Here is a 12,405-nt window from a genome sequence, read left to right on the forward strand (position 1 = left end):
CTATAATATTGACAGACGTGAACCAAAAATTGTGTTTATACATATAATACCCAGTGAAACCAGTGAAACCAATCACATATCTGTATGCGTTACAATTTAAATGAATAAAAATGTAATTGAATGTGATTAAACAACCATATATGATAATGGCTATCTTGAAATTACATCAATAAATAAAAATGAAAAACACAATTATAGTTGCATAAAAAATAATAATAATAAAAAAGTCCAACTGCATCAAAGAAAGTCTCTGTGTAACAAACTTAACAGTTGTAGCATATACCCATGTGAGCCTTAGAAATAAAGTCCATCCGCAAATGGAGTGTGTTTTCAATCGCTGGTGAGCAAACAGACTGTGATAAAATCACTGCTTACCAGATGTCCATGATCCCCCATTACAGAGGATCAGGGAAGGCATAGAATCAGGCACTGGCAATTTCCAAAACACACAGAGCTTGTTAGTTAACCTCGCTAACCTCCAGATCGCCCCGTTGGTAATCAAGTCCTTACAATGTAATATAAAAGTAGAACACCTAAAATCTGCTCTTCCCTACGCGTTTCATAAAATAATTACATCATCGGGTGTAGCGCAGAGTGACGTGCTGACGTCACCTCGTGTTGTTGTTCAATCATCCAGAAAGAAGGGTATGTCCGTATGTGTCCGGCCAGCACTTCAGATTTTAGGTCATCAGTCCTGCCTACTTAAGCAGTCCAATCCAGAGGAGCTCTGCCTTCGCCTTGGTCACATCACAAGAAACTATCTCCTGCATTCCTGTTTAAAGACTGGCTTTTCTGACATCCCTTATGGCTCCAGATCCTGCTTTCTGTTCCACTGCATTGATCCCTGACTTCTGGCTTGGCTGACTATCCGTTCCAGTTACTGAACTTTGGCTATGTTTTGACTACGTCTGTTCATTTTACTTTTATTATTAAACTAGTGTGATTTAACTGTACTTCTGTCTCGGGCCTGATTTCATGGTTTCTGACAGTGAGCTCACACAGTATTAAACAATAACATCATAGTAAGTGAATTGCTGACATCATCACCCAGGCTCTGTAGCCTTTAGTGTTGCAATCTCCTCTTCACTAAAGGGAAAGATCATGTGACTGGACCGGTGCACCCTCAGCATAGGTAAGTTTAGACATCTTTCCTTTATAGTTAGAATAGGCTTAGAATGGGGTGGGAGCAGGTTTAGGTAGGATTTGATTGTAATTCTACTTTAATGTATATGAAGAATGGTGACTTATCTTTCTGAAAATGCAAGCTGCAATGCTGATCAATCACTCAATACTTTCTGAGGCACTAACCAGAAACCAGTATAGGGATCAGAAATTCTGTCAATTTTTATACTTATTATACAGGTGCATCTCAAAAAATGTGAATATCATCAAAAATTTAATTTACTTCAGTAATTATTATGGCTTACAGCTAATGAAACCCAAAATTCAGCATTTCAGAAAATTGGAATATTACATAAGACCAATAAAAAAATTATTTTTTAATATAGAAGTGTTGACTTACTGAAAAATATGTCCATATATAGTATAGTATGCCCTCAATACTTGGTTGGACCTCCTTTGGCATTTAGGCAATTAGCCTGTAGCACTGCTGAGGTGTTATGGAAGCCCAGGTTGCTTTGAGAGCGGCTTACAGCTCATCTGCATTGTTGGGTCTGGAGTCTCTCATCTTTCTTTTGACAATTCCCCACAGATTCTGTATGGGGTTTTGGTCAGGTGAGTTTGCTGGCCAATCAAGTACATTGATACCATGATCATTAAACCAGGTATTGGTACTTTTGACAGTGTGGGCAGGTGCCAAGTCCTGCTGGAAAATGAAGCTGGTCAGCTAAGAGAAGCATGAAGTGCTCTAGAATTCTCTGGTTGAGCTGACTTTGGACTTGATAAAACACAGTGGACCAACAGCAGCAGATGAAATAGCTCCCCAAATCATCACTGACTGTGGAAACTTCACACTGGACCTCCTATAACTTTCCTCTCCACTCTTCTTCCAGAATCTGGGACCTTGATTTGATTTCCAAATGAAATTCAAAATTAACTTTCATCCAAAAAGAGGACTTTGGACCACCGAGCAACAGTCCAGTCCTTTTTCTCCTTAGCCCTGGTAAGACGCTTCTGACATTGTCTCTGTTTCAAGGAATGCAACAGTTGTAGCCCATGTCCTGGATATGTCTAAGTGTATGGTGGCTCTTGAAACACTGACACCAGCCATAGTCCACTCCTTGTGAATCTCCCCCAAATTCTTGAATGGCCTTTGCTTCAAAGATGTGGTTATCCCTGTTGCTTGTGCACCTTTTTCTACCACACTTTTTTCCTTCCACTCAACTTTCCATTAATATGCTGGATACATCACTCTGTGCACAGCCAGCTTTTTTAGCAATTAACTTTTGTGACTTACCCTCCTTGTGGAGGGTGTCAATGACTGTTTTCTGGACAACAAGTCAGCAGTCTTCCCCATGATTGGGTAACCTACTGAACCAGACTGAGATACAATTTAAAGGTTCAGGAAACCTTTACAGCTGTTTTAATTTTGGTAGTAAATTTCAATTTAGTTTTAGTCTAAAGCCTCATACACACATATCAGTTTTTCTGCTGAGTTTTTCCTCCGGATTTACCAAAATCATATAATATGAGCTTCAATGTGTATGCAATCAGGCAGACCCTTGCACTACATGGTTTTGGTAAACCTGAAGGAAAAAATCTGCAGAAAATCTGATAGTGTGTAGTTTTAGTCCCATTTTGGTCTTCTGCAATTGTTCTAGTTTTAGTCGTATTTAGTCAAGTAAAACCCCCATTACATTTTAGTTGACTAAAATCTCCAGTACATTTTAGTCCACTAAAATCTTCAGTACATTTTAGTCCACTAAAATAATTTTAGTCTTCTAAAATCGAATGGGTTTAGTTAAATTGTAATGCATTATTTAAGCCTTTCTCTACAATTTCCAAACTCATTCTATACTCCTAAAGTGAAACATCTAATATGTTATTATTTATGGTATTAAGGTTTGAACATACACTACAGAGACAGATTTAGTCAATATATAGGGGGTTATTTACTAAAGGAAAATCCACTTTGCATTGCAAGTGCACTTGGAAGTAAAGTCACTGTAGATCCGAAGGGGACATGCAAGGAAAATAAAAAACAGCATTTTAGCTTGCACATGATTGGATGATAAAATCAGCAGAGCTTCCACCCATTTCTGATCTACCCCTTAGATTTAGAGTGACTGCACTTCCAAGTGCACTTGCAGTTCAAAGTGGATTTGCCTTTCATAAATAACCCCCATAATGTCTTTATGTAATCTTCAGGCCTAGATTGATTTTTTTAAGCATGGGTGCAAGAACATCTCCAGCAGCAAATGGTTAATCCTGCACAGATCAAACAGTCTGCTGCTCTCCCATAGTGGACAAGGAGCAGGTCTCCTTCAGGGGCCTCTATATATTGTTGGAAGAACAACAACATGTAATGTAAAATTGCTTTATAATGTGAACTACATATATGCATTATACCTATCTATAGCAGTAGGTGGCACTGCAGTATTATAGTGTGCATTATCTGTGTTAATGTAATCACAGGATGTACCTTCTGTATCTAAGTGTGTACTTGTATTGTCCTGTTTCCGGTAACGACATGTTCTGATATTTCTCCATGACAGTAAAGTATTCTGCTGTATACAAGAAGCTTCCAGCCATGATTTCAGTACCCTGCTAATATATATCAGTATGAAGTGTGAGTGTGTCCACAGACAGCGTAGAGCCCACAGTCCTTATAGGATCAGTGTGATCAGAGCACTCTATCTTCCGGGATACACAGCCTTCACCTCACTGGACTAGTAGAGATCCAATCAGCCCTGCAGGCATGTATCTACAGAGGCAGTGTGTGAGAGGGTTAACTAAACAGCCAAGCCCCCTGCCATCCTAATAGAACATTCCCCTTCAGGCTGCAGATAACAGCCATTGATGGTCTAATCATCCGCTAGGACAGCCTCCTATCTACAAATGCCAGGCTCCATCCAGAGGAAGCAGATGGAGTTCCAAGGGTAAACGTCCCTGCCTCACATTTTTGTTTTGTTTTCATTTGTTAACGAAAACGGCATTGATTTTCATCAGAGTTTTCTTCAGTGACAAAATGTACACTGCTTTACAGGTGTTGTCAGCTAAAGTGGTTGTAAACCCTTACAAACCACTTTGACCTACAGGTAAGCCTAGATTAAGGCTTACCTGTAGGTCCAAGAAATATCTCCTAAACCTACACGGTTTAGGAGATATTTGCCAAAACACAGGCACCGCTGTCTACGGCGCGCAGACGCACTGAGCATGCCGCTGTTAACGGCAAGTGGCGTCTCCCGTGCCCATGCACGGGAGTGACGTCATCGCGGCTCCATCGAATGACAGCGTCGGAGCAGCAAGACCCACCAAGAAGATCGAGGCTCCGTACACAAGGGGACAGCGGTGACATTGCTGGCTCCTGTGTCAGGTAATGCCGCGTACACACGATCAGGTTGTCCGGCGTACTTAGTCCGGCGAAACGCATTTCAGCGGACAAATCGATCGTGTGTGGGCTTCAGCGGACTTTTCCAGCATGAAGTCTGGCAGGCTAAGAAAGTATTTTTGCACTCAAATCTTCCCGTCGGACTTGGGCTTCAGCGGACAATACGTTTGTCAGTATGCTAGTACGGCGGACTAAGAATGACGCATGCTCAGAAGCAAGTACGAAAAAGGAAGCTATTGGCTACTGGCTATTGAACTTCCTTTTTCTAGTCCCGTCATACGTGCTGTACGTCATCGCGCTAGCAAACGCCGGACTTTCTGTGTGTCCGTGTGTGGCCAAGTCCGTTCGGTAGAAAGTCCGCCGGTTTATCAGTCGGATTGTATGTTGGACAAAGTACCCCAGACAATTCGACACATGATGGACTACTATGTGATGCATAGTAGTCCATTATGCTTTACCTTTGCAGGGAATCAAAGAGGAAGTAAACTCATCAGGGTTTACTTCCTCTTTAATTAGCTGATTAGAGTGTGACACCATGAGTCTACAATCTACAAGTATTGAACTTTTTCACAATATTCTAATTTTCTGAGATACTGAATTTGGGGTTTTCACTAGCTGTAAGCCATAATTCACCAGAATTAAAAGAAAGTTTGACAATGTGTTTAATGAATCTATATAATATATGCTTTTCACTTTTTGAATTAAATTACTGAAATAAATTAACTTTTTTGACAATATTCCAATTTTTTGGAGATGCACACATATGTCTGTGACACAGGAGGCACTGAGGTCAAAGAATAGTTGGTATCAAAATTTGCATTTTACATAAGGAGGCTATCTCACCAGTGTCTGCATTTCTTCCAGCACAAGTGTGCTTTAACCCATTCCTTACCACAGTTATCCAAAAAGGTAATAAGCAATTTGGGAGAGATTGATCACAAAAGTTTAGCATTTTGGTTTCAGAACTTTACTGTTTCAGTCTTTGGTTCTATCTACAGCTATAGGGAGCACAAGGAAAGATGACCCAAGCACTACCCAAGAAGAGCAGCCAAGCCAAACAGTATCAAATCTGCTTTATCCTTCTTGCTTTTTTGTTAGTATCTAAAAAAGAGCTATTCCTCCAGTGACACTGCATGTACCTTTGTTCTGTGTGAATGGGGGCAAATTCAGAAATGTTTTCTCCAGGTTCAATGTTATTCATTCATACAGAATAATATAAATCAGAAAAATACTTCATTATGGCCACAAGATTGAGCTGACGATCACAGGAAATAAATACTTATTCACTATGATCATTTGCTTCATCTACTAGCCATATTGTGGTGTTTACCCAATTTGCGCTATTCTGTATGAAGAAATATCAATCGACCTGGAGAGAAAATGGCTCCTTTACTGAGAATAAATATATATGCAGTTTGACAGAATGAACAGCCCTGCCATTTTTTTTAAATAATACATCCCTAGATGCTGGATCAAATTGGGAAGGATTAGAACCCCCATTGGGTTTTTTACTATTACCTGCACCACAACTGAACACAATTTCATTCACTTCCTATGCTTGTGCAACCAGTTTAACCAGCCAGGAAGTAAGGGAAAATCTTCAACAGCAACACTGACAGAAAAGAAAATCTGTTTTTAGTAGAGTAGAGGAAGGCTAAAATCCCTGTCATACTTTTATTTCTGTCTTTTACCAAGTTAACATTTTTGGATAGATAGATAGATAGATAGATAGATAGAGATAAAAAGACAGATAATAGTTAATGTAAAATAAACATTCTTACTGGTGATCCACCTGGGCCAGAAAAACCATAAGACCCCGGTAAACCTTCATCTCCAGTGGTGCCATTACAACCATCCAGTCCAGGCAAACCCCGATGACCTGGCTGTCCACTATGCCCCTTAAATATAATGCACAAAAGAGAATTAGCTCATATATATGTTATTCAATGGGCATAAGCAGCATTTGCAGTGATTTGCTACACTGGGAGCCTCTAAACTGTGTACATGTTTAGGTGGCTTACAACATTTTTATTTTATGCTCTTTCTACACCAACTGAGAAAATGTTCTGACAGAAGATCTAGTATGCCTAAATTATGTTTTGTTTTTTATCAGGGAGGAAGGTTCTTTAAAGAGACAGTGATGATTACTTAGTCACTTACATACAAGGGTCTCATACAAGTCTTCTGAAACATATTAGCAGCAGGACAAAGTTCAGTAATATTTCCAAGTTGATTTCACTATGAACTAAAGCAGTGGTTTCCAAAATACAGCCCAAGGCCCAGATGTGGCCATTTGGTTACCTTTATCTGGACCTGGGGGCACTATTCCTCCCACTGACACCAATGATGGGGCACTATTCCTACCACTGACACCAACAATGGGGCAATCTTCCTCCTTCTGACACCAATGATGTCTCATTATTCCTTCTACTGAGACAAGTCGCTATTACTCCCACTCACAGCAATGATAGGGCACTATTCCTCCCACTGACATCAATGACGGGGCACTATTCATCCCACTGACACCAACAAAGGGACACTCTTCCTCCCACTGACACCAATAATGGGGCACCACTCCTTCTAGTAATACGAGTCTCTATTCCTCCCACTGACACCAATAATGGGGCACTCTTCCTCCCACTGACACCAGTGATGGGGTACTATTCCTCCCATTGATGCCAATGATGAGGCACCATTCCTCCCACTGACACCAATGATGGGGCATTGGTTACATCCACTGACACCAGGACATGTTCTACTTTTATTGGGCAAAGTCCGGCCCCCTTAAGTCTGAAGAGCAACATTCTGGCCCTTTGTTTGGAAAGATTGGAGAATCCAGGACTAGAGAAATCTTTTTTCAGCTCTGCATTAGTTTGTTAATAACTTGGGAACTATACCTAAAAAATGACGTATAGTCCATTTTTTATAGGACTATTTTTTTTTTTTGGGGGGGGGGGGGGGGTGTAAAAAATGAAAAGTATATCTTGCAGCTAAAATAACATTTTCTAGTATCTTTTTAGTAATGTATTTCTAGATTTAGCCTTAGTTAGAATTTGACTAAAATTACACTTTAAGTACACTTTAAGTACTAAAGATTAATAAAATAAAACTATGTATATACCCTACATGGCCAATGCCACTGAAAGCTGGAAAACACCAAAGAAAAGACTGCACATGTCAGTGATCTCTACTTGCTTCAAGGTCCTGTGCTGAGAAGCCAATCTGATGCATTTTGAACACCGGAGGTCAGCCATTCAGCATGGGCACTATTTAGAGAATGGAAAGCATTCCCTGAATGGTGTCTGTGTCAAGGGAATGACCATATGTGTTCACAATACATCAGGCTGGCCTCTCAGCACAGAACCTTGAAGCTATTGGGGATCATTATGGGGATCATTATGTAGAATTGTCTACTTCTGTGATTTACAGCTTTCAGGGGAATTGGCAGTACAATAAGTATGATTTATTGGTAATTACTAGGTGTGTATTTTAACAAATTCCAGGGCATCTAATGACATAGAGCAAAATAAATAATTTGTTTACTTACAGGAACTCCATTGGTACCTTGGAACCCTGGAACTCCCATAGGGCCCTGTAGCATACATGAAATGAGACTATAATTAGAAAATACTGTATACCAGTGGGCAAGAGAAACATACAGCATACCTGTATAGAATTGACCACTTATGACAGAATATTTTGTTTAGGAAAATTCAGATATACAGTATAACTGGAATAAATTTAAATGGGGTACATAGAATGAGAAAAACAAAGTTGTACTCATCATGAGGTACTAACTAGAAAGGGTGGAAGTCAGTGACTAGTGCTCATTATTCATTGTGGATGTCTTAGGGAGTATTCAGGGAGATTCTATGTGGTCAGAACTAAGTGCCTTGGAAAAGCACAACTAATAAAAAATATGGTACTCTGCATGTGCCAGGATGTACTTACAAAGGACCTAGGGGCAACTTGGACTCTTTGGAGACTTGGAGAGCTTTGGCATAAATGTTAACATAAAAAAAAAAACTTTCAATAACTGTAAGTTAAAAATATTTAGGATTATTAGAAAAATATATTAGAATAATGAAATTGGTTTGGGAAAAAAAAAATATTACTACTAAAACACAGACGTTTATGTAGGATAGTAGGATAATTAAGTTTCTTTCTTTTTTTCCTAACCTGGTCGCCTTTTGGCCCAGATGGTCCAGGTAATCCTTGGGTTCCTCTTTCACCCTTTGGTCCAGAAACTCCGGTTGGCCCTTGGAATCCTGGGGGCCCCATTGGACCTTGAGCTCCAAGCTGACCTGGACGACCCTGTTAAACAAAAAGCAATAATGTCAATTGCATAAGCTTTGTGAGTTTTTTTTACATGCATTCAATATTTTATCTTTTATTGTTTTTCTCATAAATTATTACTTTATATGAATCAGCACCTAATCAACATCTGAAACGGCACCTTGTTTGACTCCCTTCAACAGTCATATAGAACCTTACTAAAAATGTGTTCTGGTACTTTATCCGGTTCCCAACCAGCGCACGCCGATGTACATCGGCAGAATGGCACGGGCAGGCATATTGGAGTACAGTGCCGATCGGGACCCCCGTGAGTCCGGACGCGGGTCCCGCGGACTCGATCGCCGTGGGCATACCCGCGATCGTCTCACGGAACGGCTGAATGGAGGAAATGCCATGTGAACAGCATTTCTCCATTCTGCCTAGCAACTAGTGACGCTGATCTCTGCTCTATGTGATTGGAGCAGAGATCAGTGTTCACTAAATGAAAGCCCAACCCCCCCACAGTTAGTAACACATCCCTAGGAACACTTAACCCCTACACTGCCACCCACTGGTTAACCCCTTCACTGCCAGTGTCATTTACACAGGAATCACTGCATTTATATAGCAGTGATTACTGTAGAAATGACAATGGTCCCACAAATGTGTCAAAAATGTCCGATGTGTCTGCCACAATGTCGCAGTCACAATAAAAAATGCTGATCGCCGCCATTACTAGTAAAAAAATAAATAATAAAAAATTATTAATAAAAATGCCATAAAACTATCCCTATTTTGTAAACGCTATAACTTTTGTGCAAACCAATCAATAATCGCTTATTGCGATTTTTTTTTACCAAAAATATGTAGAAGAATACGTATCGGCCTAAACTGAGGGGAAAAAATGTTTTTTTATATATTTTTGGGGGATATTTATTATAACAAAAAGTAAAAAATAATGCGTTTTTTTTCAAAATTGACGCTCTATTTTTGTTTATAGCGCAAAAAATAAAAACCGCAGAGGTGATCAAATACCACCAAAAGAAAGCTCTATTTGTGAGAAAAAAAGGACGTCAATTTTGTTTGGGAGCCACATCGCACGACCGCGCAATTGTCAGTTAAAGTGACGCAGTGCCAAATCGCAAAAAGTGGTCTGGTCTTTGACCAGCAAAATGGTCTGGTGTGTAAGTGGTTAACATGTTAAAAACCAAGTGGTAATCTTTATCTTTGTGATTTAAATTCATATACAGAATACCACAATAATCTATACCATAATGTGAATCAAATAAATTAAACGGATCCTTGCAATAAAACCTTAAATGAATTGCTAAAAAATATTATTAAGTAGTGAAATTACTGCCAAAGTTTGTGAATTGAAACCACAATTATTAAGGCCTAATTCATCATCATCATCATCATCAACAACAAAAAAAGCACAGCAAAGAATAAAGCTCTGTACTTCAGATGGAGTGGTTTGCAATATATACAAATTGGTTATTGTTAGAGGTTTACAAAATACAAGACACAAGTTCATCTAGTTCAAGCAATAGATAAATAAACAGAATAAAAAAAATAGAGAAATACATTGAAAACCGCCATTTACAGAATCCTATACCCACTGTTGATCAAGAGGAAGGTAAAAAAAAATCATAAAGCATGCTCCAACTTGCTCAGCCTGGGGATCCCTCAAAGGTCATCAGATATCCCCTGGATCTAAGTTTTTTTCCTAACTCCCTCATAAAAATTAAAGCAGATTAATTTGACAACTTTGGTCTTTTGCAAATTCATACTAACTTTGCTTATAGTACTGTTTTCTAGCAAAAACTCTTCTATATAGTATTTTATCAAACTGAAAAGTTTCTTCCTGACTATAGAAGTCAAACTAACTGGTCTGTAGTTACTTGGTAAAGTTTTTGATCAATTCTTTTTGATATAGCCATCGTATTGGTCTTGTGATACTGAGCCAGCCTTTAAAGAGTCTCTAAAAATCAGAAACCATGTCTTCGAAATAAGAGTTCTCAACTCATTGGGGACACATGGGTATATGCCATCTGGTAAAGGTACTTAAAGCGGAGTTCCACCCAAAAGTGGAACTTCCGCTCATTTGTCTCCTCTCCTCCTCCGGTGCCACAATTGCCACCTTTTCGGAGGGGGGCAGGATACCTGTCTTTAACAGGTTTCCTGTTCCCTCTTTCGGGAGTCCACGCAACAGCCCATGACATCACCGCAGGGCTCACTCCTCCTCCCCCTGTCGCTGGGCCAGTAGGAGAGAGGAGACGGGCCTCGCACATGCACAGTAGGGCTCCCGGCGTGAAGCCATAAGGCTACACTGTTGAGTTCCCTTACCCGCAATGGCAGTGGCAGTACCCAACAGCTGATGGAAATATCAGCTGTGGTGCCAACATCGTTGGACTCCAGGACAGGAAAGTGTCCTATTATTAAGAACCAGCAGCTGCAGACTTTACCAGGTTTTCTTCTAAGATTGCCCTGTATTTGGCTCTATCCATCTTCCCATCAGCTCTAACCAGCTTCCCTGTCCCTGCTGAAGAAAAACATCCCCACAACATGATGTTGTCACCACCACGTTTCCCAGTGGGGATGGTGTGTTCAGGGTGATGGGCAGTGTTAGTTTTGCACCACACATAGCATTTTGCTTTTAGCCAAAAAGATCAATTACTGATGTCAATTAAATCCTGTGAGAAGGGACATTGGGGCAGGGCCGCACCGCACTGTGTGTGTCCCAGCTCAGCATGTTTGCCTCATAGCAAGCACTTGCTATGGGGGCAGACACAGAAGAGCGGGAGCCCACAGCACTGGCAGGGGACCCCAGAAGAGGAGGTTTAGGGTCGCTCTGTGCATTACCATTGCACAGAGCAGGTGAGTATAACATGTTAGTAATTTTAATTAAAAATACTTTTTGCCTTTAATAAGACTTTAAAGTGGAACTTCACCCTAAATGGGAAGTTACGATTTTAATAATCCTCCCCCCTCCTCTAACAATATTTGAGTTTTTTTTGGGGGGAGGAGCGTTTGTACCTACAACCAGAATAAAACAAGTGAAGAAAAAGTTAAGCAAAATGCTACAGGATATCTATAAATGAATGCACTTTCATGCGCATTCTAGAACCTTGTATAATTAATTCTACTGGTAGGTTGAGGACCAAGCAGTAAAAATGCATGGGCAGGGAATTGTGCACAGGATGGGTTGATATACAGACGTGAACAACCTTGCTTCTACCAATGCAACTCATCAAAACAATGCTTCATTCTTGAAATTAAAAGCAACTGTCTTATGTATACTTGCATGCTTTTGTTGTATCATAAAGTAAATCAAAGTGTGAAAAGAGAGAACATATGACTTCTACTACAGAGATATTATAAAGTGGCCTGTGAAGATTAGTAGTGGAAGATAGTGATATTTCAAACTAACTTTTCTAATAATTATGCATCACACATGCCTTCAGCTTGTAATCAGCATGTATTTATAAAAAAAGTAGTCCTTCTGCTGTTCCATATCATCCTGTTCACTATGCTGAACATGGACCAGAAAAAAATAAAGGAGAGAGTTGTCTGAGGAGATTGGAAGGAAAATGTATAGACCTACATGGGAAAGGTAAAGG

General features: G+C 39.9%; 1 protein-coding gene across 3 annotated transcripts in view; it reads right to left on the reverse strand.

Moving 5' to 3' along the window:
* Positions 1-12,405, reverse strand: part of COL4A6 (collagen type IV alpha 6 chain) — a 337,569-nt gene that overhangs the window by 103,982 nt on the left and 221,182 nt on the right. For all 3 annotated transcript variants that reach the window (XM_077478926.1, XM_077478935.1, XM_077478944.1), the window contains 3 exons: positions 8,690-8,824; positions 8,058-8,102; positions 6,292-6,408 (listed from right to left, as the gene is read on the reverse strand). In XM_077478926.1, coding sequence (XP_077335052.1) covers positions 6,292-6,408; positions 8,058-8,102; positions 8,690-8,824 — 297 coding nt within the window. The remainder of the gene's footprint in view (positions 1-6,291; positions 6,409-8,057; positions 8,103-8,689; positions 8,825-12,405) is intronic.

Source organism: Lithobates pipiens, unplaced genomic scaffold (genome assembly GCF_037356315.1).
Source record: "Lithobates pipiens isolate NorthernLeopardFrog02 unplaced genomic scaffold, aLitPip1_a1.2 Scaffold_1, whole genome shotgun sequence".
Classification (NCBI taxonomy): Eukaryota; Metazoa; Chordata; class Amphibia; order Anura; family Ranidae; genus Lithobates; species Lithobates pipiens.